Raw genomic sequence first — 19,935 nt, 5'->3', positions numbered from 1 at the left:
TTAGAATTCTTCCAACATCTGTACATCTTGACTAATGAAGCTAATGCTAGAAGAGAAGTTTGCAAAGTCAGGAGTGGTAGACAGTCATTTGGAAAAGGTAAGGGAGGGTAAGGTGTACTGAGTGAATACAAGTTTTAGACCTTTAAAATGGAAATTTGAGAGACATTTAGGCAAACTGATTTGGGCTCAATCAAGAATATATGAATACAACAACAGCACGCACACACAAATATGACAGCTGAATAAAAGCAAAAAGTAGTCACAGCAGTTGTTTAATGAGACAACTTATTTTACCGTTTTTTTCTTTTCCACACTCTTACTTAGAAGTTTCACAATCTGTGGGCCCAATAAGGTGACATTGAAAGGTATTAAAAGTGCTGGGATGCTTGATTCATAGGGGTCTGGTGACTTTCCTAGCCTTGTCTTGATTGAAATTGGGGTTTCCAAAGCCATTTTCCCACCTTTTTTTTTTTTTTTCCCTAAACTCAATGACCCAGACAAACTCATGAGAGATGTGAGAAGAGGAAGAAAGAGTCTGGGGTAGAAGCCGGAAAATCCAGTCGTGAGACTGACTATGACTTCAACAAATTTACATAATCTCTCAGGTTTCTGCCTTTGTCTAATGGTGAGAATAAAATTTGAGCTGCCCATGTCGGTGGATTACTGTAAAGACCAAATAAAATAACTTCTGTCTGTGAAATCTTTCTGAAAGGTTAACACAAGTGATGTTAATATTTACTTATGTTTTTGATTAACAGTTTTCTGGCATCGTGCTGTGGTTTATCTGTTCCATGACGACCTGCTTCAGCATTGCTTGACTTAGATGGCAGGAGCCCTATATGTAATTCTGTCAGCATCTCCCCCATGTCCATGGTGACGATCAGTCTGTACAGGATCCTGCATTATTTCTCCAGTCAAACTGGTCTATGCACTTGCTCTGAGACACACCACTCACTTTCCCATCACTACAGATTTGCCTATACCACTTCCTGTGTCTGGAATGCCCTTTCTCCTAGTATCCAAATCCTGCTCATCTTTCAAGGTGCAGTGCGAGTCTAATCTCATGAATTACAATACACAGACTGACTCAAACACTTGCAGATATCTTGATGGAGGTATTTCCTTGTCAATTATATCAAACGATTCTACTGGTCTTGTCTGATGGTAGAAATATTCTGAGCCTATTAGAAGAGATGTGTAATACCAATCCAAGTAGGTAGGAATGATGTATAATATGTAATTAAGTTGCAAATATAGAACCTGGACTGTAATTAAGAGCACAGAGTGTTTTTGACTGGACTCAAGAATGCATTTTATGTCCAAGTGTGGTGGCTCATGCCTGTAATCCCAGTACTTTGGAAGGCCTTGGTAGGAGGATTGCCTGAGGCCAAGAGTTCGAGACCAGTCTGGGCAACATAGCGTGACAAGAATACATTTTACATACTGAGTTAGGGCCATTTCAACAAATCTGTTTCAGGATGACTCTAGCCTTCACAGGAGGGACTAAGTCATTCATTTCCCATTTAGAGTCATGTCTTTATTCTCCACTGCCCTATCTTCTCTCCTTTGCCTTATTCTTTGATCTCTTATTCCTTTTGGAGTTCAGTTAACCTATCTGGAATAGAGTTTAGAATCTAGTCCCAGTTTTCTTTACTACCGTGTCTAGCTCTTTCTCAGACTCCTTTCTTTCCCTTCACATCTTTCCTTTTCTACTCATTTTCCTTCTCCCTTTCTCTTCAAATCCCCATCAGCTCTCGAGTTTCTGAACCCATGTAGTGTTTAAAGTTTATATCACACAACCTGAATTATGGTCTTTTCTAATGAGTCCTTCCTTGTCCCCTCAACCAGATCATATTCCACTCAAGGGCAGGAACCATGTCTTCTTACTTCACTTATGATTTCCAAATTTGTTGCTTGAAAAGCTAAACAAAACAGTGGAGCTCGGTGAACATGGCTCTTTTTCTAACAAGATATACCAGGTCCACCAGAGTAGCTAAAACCATTGCGAGTCTTATGAATAGTAAAGTGGGGCCATTGACACTAGTGTCTTACTGACATCAGTTAAATATATTGAAAATAGTAATATAATGGCATCTCTGATACCTGTCTGATATCCAGGAGGTTTTTGTTGTAACAATAGATGGTTGTGGTGTTTGACTATAACATTTAGCATAGTTCCTACCACGTGGGAGTATTTTGTATGCTCATGGAATAAATGACTAAGGTCTGTATTAGAAACAGAACAATTTGAACAATTAAAAAAGTAATTAATAACAGTAAGTCTGATAAAGAAAGCAAAACAAAACAAAACTGAGGCATATGAAAATATTGCCAGATGCCATTTTTGCAACTGCAATGGTTCCTTAATTCAATAGTTCAAACATCTACAGCATTTCCAGGAACTAGGAAGATATCATTTTAGGGCCAATTCAGAAGCCAGTGGTTTTGGTCATTTGTTAATTGACTAGTCTTTTTTAAAAAAACATTCAAATAGGTTATTTGAATAAAGTCATGATGTTAAAACTGGACCAGATATATTGGGAAATTATGCCCAGCATTAGTAAGAAAAAAAAGATTGTAGGGGTGCTGAGTACTGATCTGTGGTTTCTCAAAAATTTCTTGTGTAACAAGTTGAAATCAGAAGATTTAAAAGTAGCCCTTCTTTAGTCCATTCTCCCCAGAAATGTCCCCAGTTTTACTACTCTTGGAAAGGTGAGAAGGTTCTCCAAGTCCTAAAGCAGGGCTGGGGCAGTAGCCTGCCTGCAGTTCTGATTGTTAGGAAGGATTATGGAAACCAATATAGGTAGTCTTGGCAGAATCTATTCTGATGGATTTTGCCTTGGGGAGGGGCAAAGCAGACCTATCAATCTATTACTATGGCTTCAATTTCCTGGGGTTAGAGATGCCTTCCAAAATGAGAAAGGATTCCTGCCCACTAAGGGAAATTACCGCTGTAATCAGCTTCCTATCCTGAGTAAATACTGGTAAAATGGGGCAGCTACCCATCTTCCTTTTTCCAAAAACCCATTACATAGTCTAACAAGCTTTTTGAAAAACTAAATGGATTAGCTAGTAAGCGAAACTAGAAGAAAAATAGAGCAAATAACACTGGGGCTTCCTGGCTAGGCTTTGATAGTTGAGGCTTGAAGATGACCTCATGTTTGAGTTATTAAGCCTGTGATTCTTCAGGGAGAAACTTTAAATGGGCCAGAACTCAGTTCGAAGGAAACAGTGCCTTTCTTTGGTCAACGATAAAGCTGACTCATTATGTTGAGGCTCTCTCAGGAAGTTCACTGTCAGCCATTTCAGGAACTCTACATATGGGCACATACTAGAGGTGCTGGTAAGCTCTGAAGCTAATGGAAGAGCCTCAAATCCAATGAGTTTAGAAAATAATGGATTCATGTTGACCATGGCAGGGGGCCTTGATGACCCTGCTTCAAGGCCAAAGCTGGTGTGTGTTCTTATATGTTGGTACCTGTTGCTTTCCAGGTTGTTAAATATTTTGACTAGCATCTCTGTATGAGTCAAAGTCTTATTTAAAACTAAACAAAATAAAATAAGCACTTTTTTGAAATGGAATTGTCAAGTATAAATTTGCAAGTTGCTTTCTAAATCCTACTTCTGACTTAAAATGTTCCAAAATCATGAAATAATTCCAATGGTAGACAAATCAGAAAATAATACTATAGAGTGTCATGCATCTACCACCTAAATTTAATAGATGTTAACATTTGCTTCACATATCTCTTTAAAAAAAAGAAATCATATGGATATGGCTAAAGCCCCATATCTTTATCCCTATACTCATTTTCCTTCCCTCCCCAGAAGTAACCACTATCCTGACTTCACTGATAATTAAAGGAATGCAAATTAAAGCTACAAGCTACCATTTCCCACTGATCAGATGGGCATACGTTAAAAGGTTTATATCCAGGGCTGCTGAGGGTATTGCAAACTGGCTCTCTTATAAACAATTAGTGAGAGTGTAAATGTGTTCAATCTCTTGGGAGGACAATTTGGTAATGTCTACTACTGCTAAAAATTAAGCCTACGTATGTACTGACAAAAGTGCTCCAAAATATATGAACTAGGTTGTTCACTGCAGCACTTTAATAATAAAAGATTAAAAACAAACAAGTCCATCAAGAGGCAGCTGGCTTAATAAATTATGGCATATCCATATGTTGTAGTATCATGTAGCTCCTAAAAACAAAGAGGTAGATATGTACATGCTTTTATGGAAAGATATTCAAGATATATTATCAAACAAAAGAAGCAGGGTGAAGAGTAATCTATATGATATGATTCCTTTTAGGTAAGGGGAACATATACATAAAGGTTGGAAGGAATCTCAAGAAACTGTTAAAATTGGTTATCTTTGGAGACAGGGACTTGGGGAGGTGTGTGTGGTGAAGAAGCTAGAAATGTTCTTTTTGTATCTTTCTCTACAGTTTGAACTTTCAGACCATAGACATGTATTAATTTTATATTTTTATGTTTTAATATCAATAGCGCTAATCTAGATGGTGAGATTATGGGCCATTTGAATTTTTCTTCTTTATACCACTCTTTTAAAAAATAATAAATGCAATTAAAATATCTTTTACTACTAGCCTTCCAGGATTTCTTCAAGGTCTCCCATTTAGGTTTCTTCCTTGACTTATGGGATTGCCCCTTCAGCAGGTCTCCTGTAACAAGCTCAGATGAGAGTAACCCATTATCAACCATCAGTATTATGACACTTCTTCATGGAGAGGTGCCATCTATGAAAGCAGGGATCTGAGTCCTCAGAGATCATGCCATAGGACAGGACTCTGTGTGTGTGTGTGTGTGTGTGTGTGAAAGAGAAAATAACATATATATATATATTTAAGAATAATATAAAAGTTGCATTTTATTTCACAACTGCTTCAATTCAAAAAATAACATTTTATCTTTTGTTGAATTATAAAAATAAATGCTCAGAAAATTAAAGAGAAGACAATAAAATCACTTATGATTCCTTATGCGGCAAATAGTATTGCTAACATTTAGATATAATTCCTTTTAAACTTTTTTCTCTGCATGTACACACTACCCTTGCACCTTTACAGGTGTAGTGGCATACAGTAAATACAGTTCTATGTCCTTAACTTTTCATTGAACATTGTTTTGTGAGTATTTTTCTTATACCTGTAGGGGTGTACCGAGGTTTGGGGGAATGGGAATGGTCTGTTCTGGGTGCAGACAGTAGAGGGAAGTATGTTTTCTGTAGAAATATTAAAAACAATAATAAACCTGATGAATAGTAGATCTGTTTTTACTATTACTGTTCACTGGAAATTCTAAACAATGTCAGTGATAAAATATTCCTCTCACTGTCCGATCCCCCTTTGGTACACCATTATATGCCCACCCAGTTCTGATTAGGGGACAGGGAAGAGGAAAGGGTGGATTTTTATCTAGGGGAGACAGGCTGAGAGCCAGAGTAAGGGGCTCAGAGTTAGCTAGGAAGTCATTGAAAGAATGAAGAGGAGACATTTCAAACATCCCTACTTTACCAATTTGCTACTTAGATCTAACCAACTTAGATAACTTTTAAAAATCTGCTTTACTTAAAAAAATAGAAGCTGTCTTTCTTATATGCATATGCATATAACTTAAATTAGTGATGTTGGTGTAAGTGCCCTGTGTGGTGCCATCTATAATTCTTGGGTTGAAGTGGCCAAAAAATGCAATCAATTGTTCAATTATAAAATGAAAATGGACTTCCTTACTCCATTTCCAGCTTTGTTTCAGCCTATGATGATGTTAAACTCATGGTTTTCCAAAGACATCTTATTTTACTGCACGTCGTTTGAGTTTTACACTACACAACTACCAATTTATCCAGCATTTCTGGAGGATCAGTGAAGCTAAAAACATCTTCTTAAGACTCCTCTGGTATGGAGTGAATATTCCGGATTCTCTGGGAAGTCAACACACTTTAGACTTCAGATTCCTTCAAAAATCAGCAAAGCATGCTAAGACTCATCAGCAAACGACTTCCCCATTTCTTTCATTTTATAGTCATCTCCATGCATTTGGCAATCTTGAAATTACTAGATCATCTCACATTGATGGTGGAGCAACATGGAGCCATGACCGAAGTTTTAACTCTAATACACTTTCATGTTTTAGAACTTTAAAAACAAACATTTTGCATTGAAAGAAATTTCCTAATTAACTTCCGAAGAATTTGTACATTAAAACATCTTACCCTGCTGGAGAAGACTGATAAAGCAAACGTACTACCTTCTGCTAAAGAGAAATTGTATTTAGAAGGAACTTGCTATTCTCATAAAACTTTTAATAGGAAGAAGTGAATCAAATTCCTTAATTACCATTTTATGGTTGGTAAAAGGGCAAATTACATGCCATCCATTTCTAAACTTCTAAATGTCTCTGGTGCTTTTAATTAAAGCTGCCATCTAGAAACTACTAAAGCAATTTTACGCAATTAGTTATTTATAGGTTACCATAATACACCACTCAAAATATGATTTAAGTGATTTGCAGCCTGTTAGTGTGTGATCTCTGTCACTTTCTTTTGGCAGGTGGGGTCTTCTTTTTAATTAGCTGAGGTGATTCTTAAGTGGACAGGTAAGAAAGGTGTGACACTGAGGAGCTGTGATAAGGGAGTAAAGTTATTTTGGCTAGTGATCTTAAATTAAAAAAAGAAGAATCTTAATTCCATGCTGTCAGTCTTTACATGTAACGGTCCAAGTTTCATTCTTGACAATACTGTGGAGGTGAAGGATAATCACTGTCATTCCCTCACCCCTCCCCACTTTGCAGCTATTCTGCCAGACACCTAGCACCACACTTCTCCGTGCCAACTTGAGTAGATCTCACCTAGGCTTGTCCTCCTCAGGTGATCTCATCTATCCAAACAGATCCGTCCTGTGCTCCAGGCTCTCAAGGCCCCATCAATTGTTTTAATGAGGAATAAATGTGCTGCTTTTCCAGGCAATTCCCTGCACTGAACACTAAGTTCACATCTGAAGAAAATCCTCATGGAATGAATTTAATGGTGAAATGGGAGGATGCTAAGGGAATTATTTTGGTTAGGTGGGCCTCCTGGGGCTCCCCAAAATACAATATGTACAAGGAACCTGCACTAGAACTACTGCATCTCAAGGTCAGGAGGGATCAGCTAGTCAAATCACATACAATACCTGAATCCCACCCCACCTTCACTCTTGCTTTGTTTGTGGCACCATTCCTACCTAAAATTGTCAAGTCTCAGATTGATCTATGAGCACATGGAGTTTGCTTCCTTTCAAAGTAACTTATTACATATGTGGGTCCCTATTGTAATCATTAGTACTGTTAGCAACAAAACAGCAAGACTGAGCATAATGGTAGGTAATATTTACTGTGTACACACTACATGCTGGGCATTGCACTAGGCGCTTTACATACATTATCCAACAACCTGGTTGTGTAGGCACTATTACTTGTATTCCAACTAGATGAGGAATCTGAAGCTCAAAGAAGTTAAGTGCCTGCCCAAGGTCACACATTTAATGAGAGGCAGATCTGGGATTTGCATCCAGTTCTGTTTGACTCCAAAACCTGGGAAATTACCATAATAGTTGGTCTCTAAAATATTATCTCTGTGTTTGCTAGAATCTGATGCATACATGAAAATGAAAATAAATGCAGAAGAAAGTCATTTAATAATGCATCTGCAGCTTTATAAAATTTGAATGAACTTAATACAGGTTTTATCAACCATGGATGTTACCTAGACCAACCAGGCAATTAGCCAAGGCTGGGTGAAAGTGTCTTCCTTTTGTCTGACTTCTCTCACGAAAAGCTTATGGCTTTAGGGTTGCAACAGAACAGGTAGGAAAGTTCTCAAGTTCCAGTTGCTGTATCATAAGCAGATGCATTAGACCAACTGTGCATAAAAACAAGTTAAGCTTTCATTCTGGTTGCACAATAGGCACCGTCTTCTGTTGTAGCTATAGTAAGCTGAGAGACCAATAGCACAGTTTAAGAAAGAAATCCCCTTAAATGAAAACAGCGCAGGATCACTGAGGGATAAAGAATAAATATTTTGCCTGAATTTTAAGGCTTTGTCAAACATATTTTTCTCAAAATGCCTCTGATTTGAAAACGAGGATGTTGGAGGAAAATTCTCATGGGAAATGCCTTGAAACTGAGCTGGGAATTTGGCCATGGGTGGTAGAATGTTTGTCTTACCCAGAAAGAAGACTTCACTAAGTGACTCTTTCGAACCTTTCCCACTCACCTTAAAGCCTGACCTTACTCCCTCATTTTCAGCAGAATAGAGCTACTTCTTTGAGAACACTGAGGCTATCAGAATGGAAAACCACCAACCTTCTAGCTTCTTCTACCTACAAACTTATCCCCATCCCTACACCTACACAAAATCTTAGGATGGTCCCTTCAATCTCCCCTCCTATTCAAGACCTACTCCCTTCCAGTTTCCTCCAGACCTTGTTTCAACCTTTATTCCCTGTCTTCTGTATCTTTCCATTGACCCATAAACATTGCCACATCTTCCTTATAGAAAAAGCCTTCCTGAGAGCCTTGGCCTCCCACTACTTATGGCACTATCTCTCACATTCAAAGTTCTCGGATGAGTGATATTCACTAGTGATATTGATTTTATCACCTCTCGTTGGCTCATCCACCAAATGAGTAAAACCTGGTTTCCATCTCTACCTCCATTCACAGCACCAATGGCAGGGTCACCAATGAACTGCTCATTGCCTATTCCAATGGCTACAAATGTGTGACATTCCATACTGTTTTCCACATCTCCTTGAAACAAACTACTCTCTTGGCTTTCTGGATACTATGCTTTTGTGGTTCACCTCTTCTTTTTCTGAAGGTTTCTTCTCGGTCTCTTTCATGAGATCCCCTTATATTGCTTACTTTGTACATTTTAGTACTCCCTATGGTTTCTTTGCCCCAGTCTTATTCCAGTGCATTTATTATCCTGTCACCAAAATTATCAAAAATACATATGCCATATGATCATGTCGTTCTTTTGCTTCAAATTTTTTGCCTATGGGATAAAATCCAAATTTCCTATTCCTGCCTCTGCCCTTCCTATTACCCTCAAATAGTTTTACTGTAAAAATACTGAATTATTTGTAGTTTCCTAAATATACCATTCATTTTATCCATGCTGTGGCTTGCCTGTAATTTTGCTGAGGGCTGTCCCAAGTGTTGATCCAAATGGTTATGTCACCAAGATGGATCACATACTAAAAGAATTTAGGAAAAACCTTACTTCCCTCATTGCACAGGAAAACCAAAAGAACATTACCCTGCCTGTTTCTGTACTACATTCTCTCCCTCATAGACACCAGTGACATCAGCAAGAAGTCACTGATTATAGTCTTAGCATCTTTCCATTAACCCCAAATATAGCTTTTCGGAATAGCATGCAGATGCCAAGGGAATGAATAGAGCTTCAGGATGCACCTCAGCTATATCTGGGTAGGGACAAAAACAGATTGTTTGTGTCTAGACTTTATCATAGCCAGATTTCTTAATTGCCGATAAAATTAGAATGAATCCTATATGGTTAGTGTCATGAATACCCTAAAAACACTTTTGGAAGCTGTCGAGATTTAAGGATCATTTCCCTCCTATGGAACAGCTCAGGGACTATTTGCACTCATCTGGATATCACCTCAATCCTGCTGAGTTCTGAGGTCAGTTTGCTTAAAGATGTACATGAAAATATAGATATAATCCTTGGTGAGGTCCAAGAGGACCAAATTAAGTCATTGATTAATTTCATCCTGTCCAGTCACTCCTTCACCCTCTGTATCTACTTAAAAAAATAAATGCATTCAGCTTGTCACAAATTTTATTTTATATCCCCACCTAGTACCATTTCACATTCTGCTTAAGTACTTGGTCATCTATTACATGACTCATTAGTTTGAGTTCTCTGTAGAATTAAAGAAAGTTGCAGTAAAAATAATAAATGGAACCTAAGTTTCAACTACATCATCCATGCATGTTTTAAAAGCATCGTTCAAAGTCAATTCAAACTCATATACAATGCCAGGGATTAGCACTCCATCAACCTCTTTGCTAAACTTTTTTCCTTGCCCCATTACATTGAAGTATTGATGAGTAAAATGGCAAATGTTTCTCTTTATTGGGATTCAAATCAAAGTGCGTAAAACTGGATCAGATAAAGACTTCTTCCCAGGAGAAGTACCCAGGGGCTATCATATGAAATTCTATTCAGGGACGCTTCCATTTTTCCTTCAAACAAAATTTGTAGTTACTACTCTAGTCAAGAATTTTAATAAAATGGAGGTTCCCTGCCTCTGTCCCTTAAGGAAAATTTGGTGAAGTTCCTAATTGCAGAATCTTCCAAAGAGATGTGACAAAGTTTCCTGGAGATTTATGTGAATAATTACATTTACAGACTATGTAAATGCTATGAGTACACTACTAGGTCAGAAAAATCTGAGAAATGGTTTTAATAGGAAAAGGAAATGAGACTAAAAGTTATTTATCTTATAAACAACAAGGCATCACGGGCCCTTTTTTTTTTTTGGCATATTAGTTTTTTGGAATTGGGCAGACTTGGTATGATTTCCAGTGTTGTTACCTATAAGCTGTGTGACCCTGGGTAAATTTCTTAACCTATCTGGTCTCTGTTTCCTCATCTGTAAAATGGGAATAATACTATTTACCTTGTGCATTGTTGTGAAGATCAGAGATATTGTGTGTAAAATATCTAGCACAGTATATGGCACACAGTAGCCACTTAGTAAATTTTAGCTATGATTATTTTAATAAATTAGAGCTGGGAGGGAGATCATCCTGAGCCCTTCAGTTTACAAAGGAGGAATCTCAGGACCCCGTGTTTAAATGCCCAATGTCACAACACTAGTCAATGATATCATTTCATTTATTTTAGTCTATTTCATTTTAGAAATGAAACCACAGTCACGTACAGTGACTTGTATAGGGTCATTCAAGGAAACATGGGCATTACATGGATTGAACAGAAAGTCCAGGTCCTCTCACATGGTATTCACCACAATTTGCTGCCATTTCTCAAAAAAAAAGAAAAAAAAATCCAATGGCTTCTGACCTTTTACCTTTTACTGACTGGTTTTTAATAATCCCATTTGATAATTTACTCCTACTTTAGAATGAATGATCTCAAAAGCAAATTTTATTTCATCCTATTTTTAGAATAGATTCAGAAAGTAAATTAGCTGTCTTACAGATTAACATTTATTTGACATACCTTGCATAATTAAGGACATGTTGGAGAGCCTGCCTATAATTGCAATATGTTGCTTGTTAAAGTCTTAGAGCAAGCTCTCTTTCCTAACCTACAAATGGTACTCCCTAGATGTACATTTCTGTTTTCTACTGATCTATAGCTTTTCTTTATTAGCTTCTAGGTAGAAGGAAAAATCAAATCTCTCCTTAAAGAAATCTATTAAACTTTTGCTGTCTTCTAAGGGTGAAAGAAGGAGCTGATGTGCATGGTAGTTGTAAAGCAAAAAACAAACAAATTGGGCTTTCTTGAGAGACAAAGAATCTGTAGTAGAACCTCAAAGATAAAATTAGCAATTAGCAATACTCTCCTCTCAGTTTGCACACTGTGCTTTAATAGCTTCTTGCGTGATTTTTCCTTTTACAGAAATCTATGAAATTGCCCTGCAGCATTCCATATAATGAGAATCTCACTTCTGATTCACTAACAAGGGTGAGTGCCGACTGTATTTAGCATGGAGACAGGTGCCATAGCTAGGAACCTAAGTGATCTGACCAGCATTTTCAAAGCAACTGATGTCTGGACATAGGTTTTGCCATCTGAGTGATTATAAAGATCACTAACAGGGTCTTCAAACATTGTTAGCATGGTTGAAGGAGAGGTGGTGAATACCTAGTATGAACCACACATCCCACTCCTTTAAGCATTCCAGGTCACTCACTGGGATCAAAGCAGATGTTGACAATACCAACTTCAGGAAAAGCTATGTGAAAGCTCTCCTGGATGGATTAGACCTTCTGCCCGGGCTAGATGTTCTTAGGGCCCCTTATTGCTTCGGGATGAATAAAGTGTGCCAGATTATGGGAAAAACTACTCTTGGACAGAATGATGAGTAAAATCAAGTCAAAGGAAAATGTACTGGCAGCTATGACAAGAAGAAAAACTTTGTTTAATATTAGCTTTAATAGATATATAAATTTTAGCACGTTTATTACTGATGCTTCAAGAGTTCATGTAAATTCTGTTTATCAGGACTCTATTATTGCTGCTTTCCAAGCAAAAAACAAACAAACAAACAAAACCACACAAAACTGCAGTGAACCAATGCTTTATTTGGAAAAGCCAGGATATTACTTCTCTATGTGGCAGGTTGAATGTGGTAGGTGAGGTGCCACGTGGTTTTCAAACCAGCAGCAACTCAGGAGGATGCCAATGTCATGCACAATACAAGCTTGATTCCTCCCTATTTCTTATGCAGAAATCCTTATAATACCCAGAAGAGTTTTAAGCCTGTGTAAAAGGTGGGACCTAGCCTGATGTATTTTCTTGAAACATGAGCCGATTATATGTTGCACCTGAGTTATTCATTCACTCATTAAATATTTTTGTGGCCCTACTATGTATAAGAAATGAGAGCTGGAACAGAGAAAAAAATGAAACACTTTATCGTAATACTTGGGGGGAGGAGCTTACATTCCCTTAGGAGGGAAAAAGTCACCACCTTTAAACACCATTGAAATTCCTTTTAGGAATTCTTGGCAGAGATACGAATTAATTGATCAATTACACAATAAGCATGTGTGGTGGATCCCACACTGTACTAGAAATTGGTGGGGAGGTGGAGAAGATTTCCAAAATATTAGATGTGGTTTCTTATCTCAAGTAACTTACTTCAGTAGAAAAAAATCTCTCACTCATGAAAGCACTGGAAAGCAAAAGAAGGCAAAATACAATCAAGTGATAATTGGGTAGTGTAGATCCTGTTAAATAAATTCAGATTTAATGGGCTGGGGTTAGCCAGAGGAGCTTTTTGAAGGACAAAAGGCCTTGAAGAAAGTGAAGGCTTTAAACTCTGATAGTAGTTGGAATTTAATCCCAATATGGCAAATGTCAAACAGCTAAAGAGTACCCTCTTAAAATCTGAAATAAGTGACCATCTAACAAATTAAACACATTGACCTCACTATATTTATTGGCATGGAAAGATGTTCATAGTACATTAAGTGTGAAAAGCAGGTTATAGAGCAGCATCGTACGATATGATTTCACTCTTAAAGAACTAAAATATATGATATGCACAGAAAAAAGTCTAGGAGGATAAATACTAAAATGTTAACAGAGGTTTTCTATATGTGGTAGACTTATCAGTGATTTTAATTAATGTTTTTGTTTTCTCTTTTCTAATTTTTCTGGAACAAATGTGTGCTATTTGTGTAATAATTTTAAAAAGCACATTGGCTTCATAAAACCCAGTAAAATGAATACTTTGTAAAACCCACTAACATAAATGCATGCACAGGCAAACACACGCACACACAGACATCCTGGAGCAGAAACAGAGAAGAGTGACTAAATAATTAAGGAAATAGGGTAGATGATATATGATGACAGACTTAAAAGTTGACTATCCTTCAGCTAAGTGGCCTAAGATGTGCATATGATCCAAGTCTATAAAATCATGAAATTCATTGGGAGACACAGATTTGTTTGCTAAATCCTGGGCAATCAAATTGAGGATTGGTCCTTGAAGGCTGAGAAGTAAATTTAGGACAAATAAAAGTAAGGTCAAGCTCTTGCACAAAGCAACAGAAAAAAATTGGAATGTGTTTTCCTAGAGGTACTATAAATTGAAAATATAAGTAGTTTCAAGGATAATTTCGATAAATTAATGGAAGAAAGGTTCATTAAATGTTGTTAAGCAAAAGCCAGGAATGTTAAGGGTCTGTGAGATATTCGACATATTTGACAGTGGTAGAAGGGGAGCGCAGACCTGATCCCAACCAGGCAGGCCAGAGCTAAAGCAGGGGCCTGGAGGCTCTGCGCTGGGCCAGATTAACCCTTCAGTTGCTGGACTGTAGGGGGTTTCCAGAAGGTAGTCCCTGGGGACAGGTTGGGGTGCCAGGGAGCCCCTCAGAGGGCTCTGGCCAATAGTTATTTGTGTACCAGAAAGAAAACATTTGAATCTTTTAATAACATTATGACCATACTAATGCATATTGGCTAAAAATTCATCTTGGATATGCCTATCTTCTGGGATAGACTTCAGAGAAGATGTATGTTGAGGCAAAATACAGAAATGGATGGTTGGACTACAGTGTGGCAACAGTCTTAGGATTTTGTGAAGTCAAATGAAATCTTCAGATGACCAAAGAATGACTTTTTTTTTTTTTACCTCGGGGGCTGTTCAGTGAAGCTTCCGATGCTCTCCCACCGTCTCCACAGTGACTCTGGTCAAAGGGAAGGCACTGATCACCAGTTCCAGCCACCACTTCAAAATTCTTGGACAGATCTTTTGTTTCCACAAGAGATTTCAACTTGTAGACTTTTCGAGTATTGGTGTCAGATAAATACAGTGATTCAGACATAGGGTCCATAGCCAGATAGTATTTGTGAGCAGGACTTGTGCTAAGGAAGAGAAAAGGAAAGTTACTAAAAGCAGATTTTTCAACATGCATCCCCTGGGGGCTGAGTTTTGTCACAAATAGAAAAATTTCTTAACCGATGAACGGATTCATTTTATCTTCCTTCTAATGTACCAAGGGGATGAATATTTTTTTGTTTTTCTAGTAATGGGTTTAGGTATGAAAAAAATCCAGTGTGTATTGCTAACCCATAATGATGCTGACATTTCAATACCATCCATTTGGGGGTAGAAAGAAACAGAAGATAGAAAATCCCAGGAGATCACTTTTCTCATACTTTTCATATCCACTTATCCAATTACCTACTAGATGACTGCCTGGGTGTCTCACTGCCACCTCAAACACAACAAATCCAAAACAGAAGTTATTTTCTTTTCCTGCCTTTTCCATCCCTCATAAATCTACTCATTCTCTCCTCGGCTTCCTATCTCATTTGGGGACACTACTCTCCTCCCAGGCTTCTGTTGTCAACTGAAAGGCATGTCCAGAGCTCGAGGAGTGTCACTGAGGGAGAGCTGTGCTGGAGATACACTGCCACACTTTTTCTCTCCACGCTTCCTTTTTTCAGCTGACCACCAGACTTCTCTAATTTATTTTTTCTTCCTTTAGGACATAATAGAACTGATTATATTTAACCTTTTTTTTAAGTTATAATCACAATCACATGATTGTGTGATTACATAGCCATACCTCCTAAAGGTAACACTAAAGTTAACTTGATTAGATTTTGGCCTTCCTGGAACTTCAATTACATACTCACATGGGATCTTGTGTTATTTTTATCTACATAGATGGCTGAGCTTGTTCATTAATTTTGATTCTTCCTCATTTCATTTGTTTTCAACGGCTACAGGAACTTCGGTTTGGGGCATATTTTATTTGAACCTAAGGTCCACGTAATACTGACATCTTCCAAGCCCCAAACCTGGGAGTTGTCCCTGATCCCTCCTTTTCTCTCCAAATGCAGTTGTAAGCTAGCTTTCAGCACCATTCTCTTCTATCCCTCTGCCACTACATTAGTTCTAACTTTCATCACCTCTGGTCTGGGACACTTTCTATCTTCTGGCATATAGGAGGTGTTTTTGAAATTTTAAATCCATTTCTCCCCACACTGCCTCAGGGTTATTCTGATCATTTGACTCTCATCTTTAAGAACCTTTTAATGTGCCATGGTGTGGTATACAAGCCTTTCTTCACTTAATTCTGCCTTTCGAGGCTTTACTGAGGCATTGTCTCCTGAAGGAAGTCTTCCCTAAATCTCTAGTCTGGGTTATTTGCATTATGCTTATCTCTCTTCTTTGAATTACATGTTCTATTAAATTATTTTAATTTGTGTTTGTATCCCTCCCCCCAATAAACCATGAGAGCTTGGAGGAGCGCAACTTCGTCTTGTGTATCTCTAAGGTGCTCAATGCCCATACCTCTGCCTAGCACCCAGTTGTCAAAGCCAGAAACCAGAAGCCATTCTTTTCTACCTCCTTCTTTCCACCATTCCCCACATCCAGTGAAACATCATGTTTTTATGATTCTACTTCCTAAATTCTTCTCCAATCTGCCTACTTTTCTTTATCTCTGTTGTCATTAGTCTAAGGCCCCATCATCTCTCATCTGAACTCCTTCCTTGGTACCATTTCTGTATTATGCATTTGTTTATTAATTCATTATAAAGCATTTACTTAGTGCTTACAATGTGCCCAAGAACTGTGCTACAGTCTGGAGACCTACTTCATCTTGAGTGCAAGATACAGCCCCTTTCTTTATGAAACTCACAGTCTAGTGGGAGAGAGATAAGTAGCCAGGGTATGAATGCCATAAGTCCAAGTGTTATGACAGGAGAAGTAGAAAGGGAGAGAAATGAATAGAGAGGAGGGACTTGTGACTTAGCAGCACCTATTGCATTGTATTAGCAGTATTGTTTAAAATTATTAACTGAAGTCCATACTTTATTCAGACTTCCTTAGTTTTACCTAATGTCCTTTTTCTGTTCCAGGATCCCATCCAGGATACCACATTATATTTAGTCGTCATTGTCTTCTTAGGCTCTTCTGGGCTGTGACAGTTTCTCAGACTTTTCTTGTTTTTGATGACCTTAACAGTTTTGAGGAGTAGTGGTCAGGTGTTTTGTAGGATACCCTTGACAGGAATGTGTCTGATTTTTTTCCTCATAGTTAGACAGGGTTTATGGGCTTTTGGAAGGAAGACCACAGAAGTAAAGTGGCATTCTGATCAAATCATATCAAGGGTACATACTATCAACATGACATATCATTGATGGGGTTGACCTCAATCACCCGGCTTAAATAGCGTTTGTCTGGTTTCTTCATTGTAAAGTTACTCATTCTCCCCTACTTTCCACATTTTACTCTTTGGAAGGAAGTAACTGTGCACAGCCAACACTTAAGGAGTAAGGAGTTATGCTCCACCTCCTTGAGGCTGAAGTAGCAACATAAATTATTTGGAATTCTTATGAATGGAAGCTTTAGCTCTTCTATATTTATTTATGAATTCAACCATTTATTTATATCAGTATGGACTCATAGACATTTATCTTATACCTTGCATTAAAACCAATGTAACTTTATTTTGTTGCTCAAATTATTCTAGCATTAGCCATTGGGAACTCTTTCTGCTGGCTTATGTGCCCCTTTGCCATGCCCCCATCAAAGTGGGTTGTTTTTTAGCCCTTATTTTTTTCTGGCATTACAAGATGCTCCAGTCTCATCTTGCATACTCTCTGCCCCAATTCTAGAATCAGCTGTGTCTCCAAGGACCCCTGGTTCCTTTTACTGGAGAATGGTATTAGAAACCAAGATATGGGTCTGCGTGTGAGCATTATTTATTTATTTATTTATTTTACATCTCCCTCTCTCTCCAACTACACTGTAAGCTCTTTGTAGGCGGGAATCATATTCATCTGTCTACTCTCAGTGCCAACAGAGTGCCTAACAGGGTTGATGTTCAATTAAGTGCTGAACTGAACTGAATTGCAGGACATGAAACTAAGACACAAAAGAGTTCAGGCCTTAGGACTTTGGAACATCAGGCCTTAGGACTTAGCCAAACAAAATGGAAGGGAGAGGATCATCAGAACAATTAAGAGACCTTTAAAGACTGGCATGCTATTAATTGTATTTGTCATTGTATTTGCCCTCTATGCATATTTATGTATGTTAATAATAAGTCTGGCAAATATTAATTTGAGAATCAGTTTATAACTGTAATTGGAAAAAAATCAGGTCCAATTGGAATACTTGACTTTTTTCTACTTACCTTCATCAAGTAAGATAATCCAGTAGATTCCAGGGACACCTTCAACCCTGGAATCACCATGACAGGTGCTGTAAATAAACTGTAAAGGGCCCCAACAGACTCCAGAATTGATTTGGCAGTCATACCAGACAAGGCATCTCTGTAGCAAAGACTGCTTCAATAGGTGGTTTGAGTAAAAGTTTTAAAATATTTAGTTGAATTTTTGTCCTCATAATAAATTTCTTCAGTGCACTTAGATCTTTCTAGAATACAGAAGGGGTCACAACCCTTCCCTGAAACAACCTTCAATACTTTGGTAGCTAGTTTGTGAAGTTTCAGTTGAGCCAGATTAATCATGCTTTGTTTAGGAAGAGTCCATAGGCTATTTTTCCAAGAGAAATGTTATTCGCACAAAAGTACTTTGGAATGCATTACATTCATTCATTATTGAATAACCCCAATGTGCCTGTGAGGGAAGTTAGAATTAGCATTCTCCTCAAATCTCAGCTGGGGAAACCCAGACACATAGAGAGCTTGCCCAGAGTCACTAACAAGTTTGGGCCTGGACTAAGATTAGATTAGATCATATGTGACTGTGTATGAAAAATACCATCAGAATACTCTTGTCCTGAAGGTGGCAAAACAAATCAGTGTTCCTACCTTCTTCTAACTGAGTAACATATCCTATTTTGTTCAGCTAGGCTGTTCTCAAATATTGTGTACTGGCCTTTAGAAGATGGAATAGCCCAACATACCAAATTCAAATCTGATTAATGTTATTTTCTTGACAGCCAGCAGTCGGGAAGGTCCCTTATATCAATATGTAATTTGCCATTTCATGCTATTTCCCAAGTGCACTTCAGCTCTTTTGAGACTGATTTCTTTCTACTTTCTGTAAACATGCTATACTTGAGAAAGAAAAACCACTGGACTACATTCCAACTTGTTTTAATCCCTTGTGTCTAAATGCAAGCTGCAATTTGAGATATGTGAAGATTTCTTTTATAACTTGGGTGTTGGACTTACTGTCACCTTCTGGTTAGTTTTACATTCAAGCAATGCCCTTCGACTTAACAAAGATCACTTCGTTCATGCTAGTTAAAATCACATGGATTGTTAAATGGGCAATTAATGCTTATAATTAATACTGTGCAACACTTTACCAGTAAGCAATTTGACAACCAACTTAATTTGCTTAAGGAATCAGTTATGCCAAAGTAGCAAGGCCGATCTTCTGCACTGGCATTTAGGAAGTGGCATCTCCCAAACGAAATCCAAATTAAAAACCCTGCTAGTGCCACTTTGATGACAATTGGCATTCGGGAGTGAACAAAATCAATTTTCTCCTTCGTAATTTCAGGTAATTTAGAATAGTTTTGACAAGTGTAATGCATAAACAAATTGAATAGAAATACTCATTATGATTAATTTCAGAGCTACGTGCTATTGTCTGTAAACGGTCAGTTTAGAGTTTTCCTATTACTTCTTTTTGGTGGAAAGAAATAGAAACCATGAGGTCACATAAAAGAAAAACATCTTATTAAAGAAGGTCATCGTGGTCACTGTCTCTTAGTACACTTGTCAACTATATTTCTGGATCTAGGAATATTGCTATGTTACCTATCTTTCTACCTATAATTTGAAAACATCAAATCTGTTTGAACTTACAGACTCATTTGTGATATCATCTTAGGGAAACATAATGAGATTTAAGGCCTTGCTTTCCCATTATATACTGAACTTCTAGCTTTCATTCATCTTGTTTTGTTTTCAGTATGTTCTGATCCTCAAACACATTCCGACTTAGTGTACCCCTCTTCTTTTGGAAGACAGTTACCTGAGTCATAATTTCCAAATTCACATTCACACTATTCTTTTAACCTTATTTAAGAAGCAGAATTTCCCTGGTAGCACATTATTAGAAGGTGGTCTCTTAGGCAAAAGAGGGCATTAGGCAGCTGCCCATGTGATTTGCTTACCTATGTCTGGTATCTCTGTTTCTAG

The 19,935-nt window shown here is 37.7% G+C and overlaps 1 protein-coding gene across 1 annotated transcript in view; it reads right to left on the bottom strand.

Moving 5' to 3' along the window:
• The window catches only part of TENM1 (teneurin transmembrane protein 1), a 566,532-nt gene that overhangs the window by 78,407 nt on the left and 468,190 nt on the right, over positions 1 to 19,935 (bottom strand). Inside the window, exons 21-22 of the mRNA XM_012664836.1 lie at positions 19,911 to 19,931; positions 14,433 to 14,665 (exon numbers count right to left, since the gene is read on the bottom strand). Coding sequence (XP_012520290.1) covers positions 14,433 to 14,665; positions 19,911 to 19,931 — 254 coding nt within the window. The remainder of the gene's footprint in view (positions 1 to 14,432; positions 14,666 to 19,910; positions 19,932 to 19,935) is intronic.

The sequence above is a fragment of the Propithecus coquereli genome, unplaced genomic scaffold (assembly GCF_000956105.1).
Source record: "Propithecus coquereli isolate 6110/MARCELLA unplaced genomic scaffold, Pcoq_1.0 Scaffold92, whole genome shotgun sequence".
Classification (NCBI taxonomy): Eukaryota; Metazoa; Chordata; class Mammalia; order Primates; family Indriidae; genus Propithecus; species Propithecus coquereli.
This window is presented reverse-complemented; position numbering and strand designations above follow the sequence as displayed.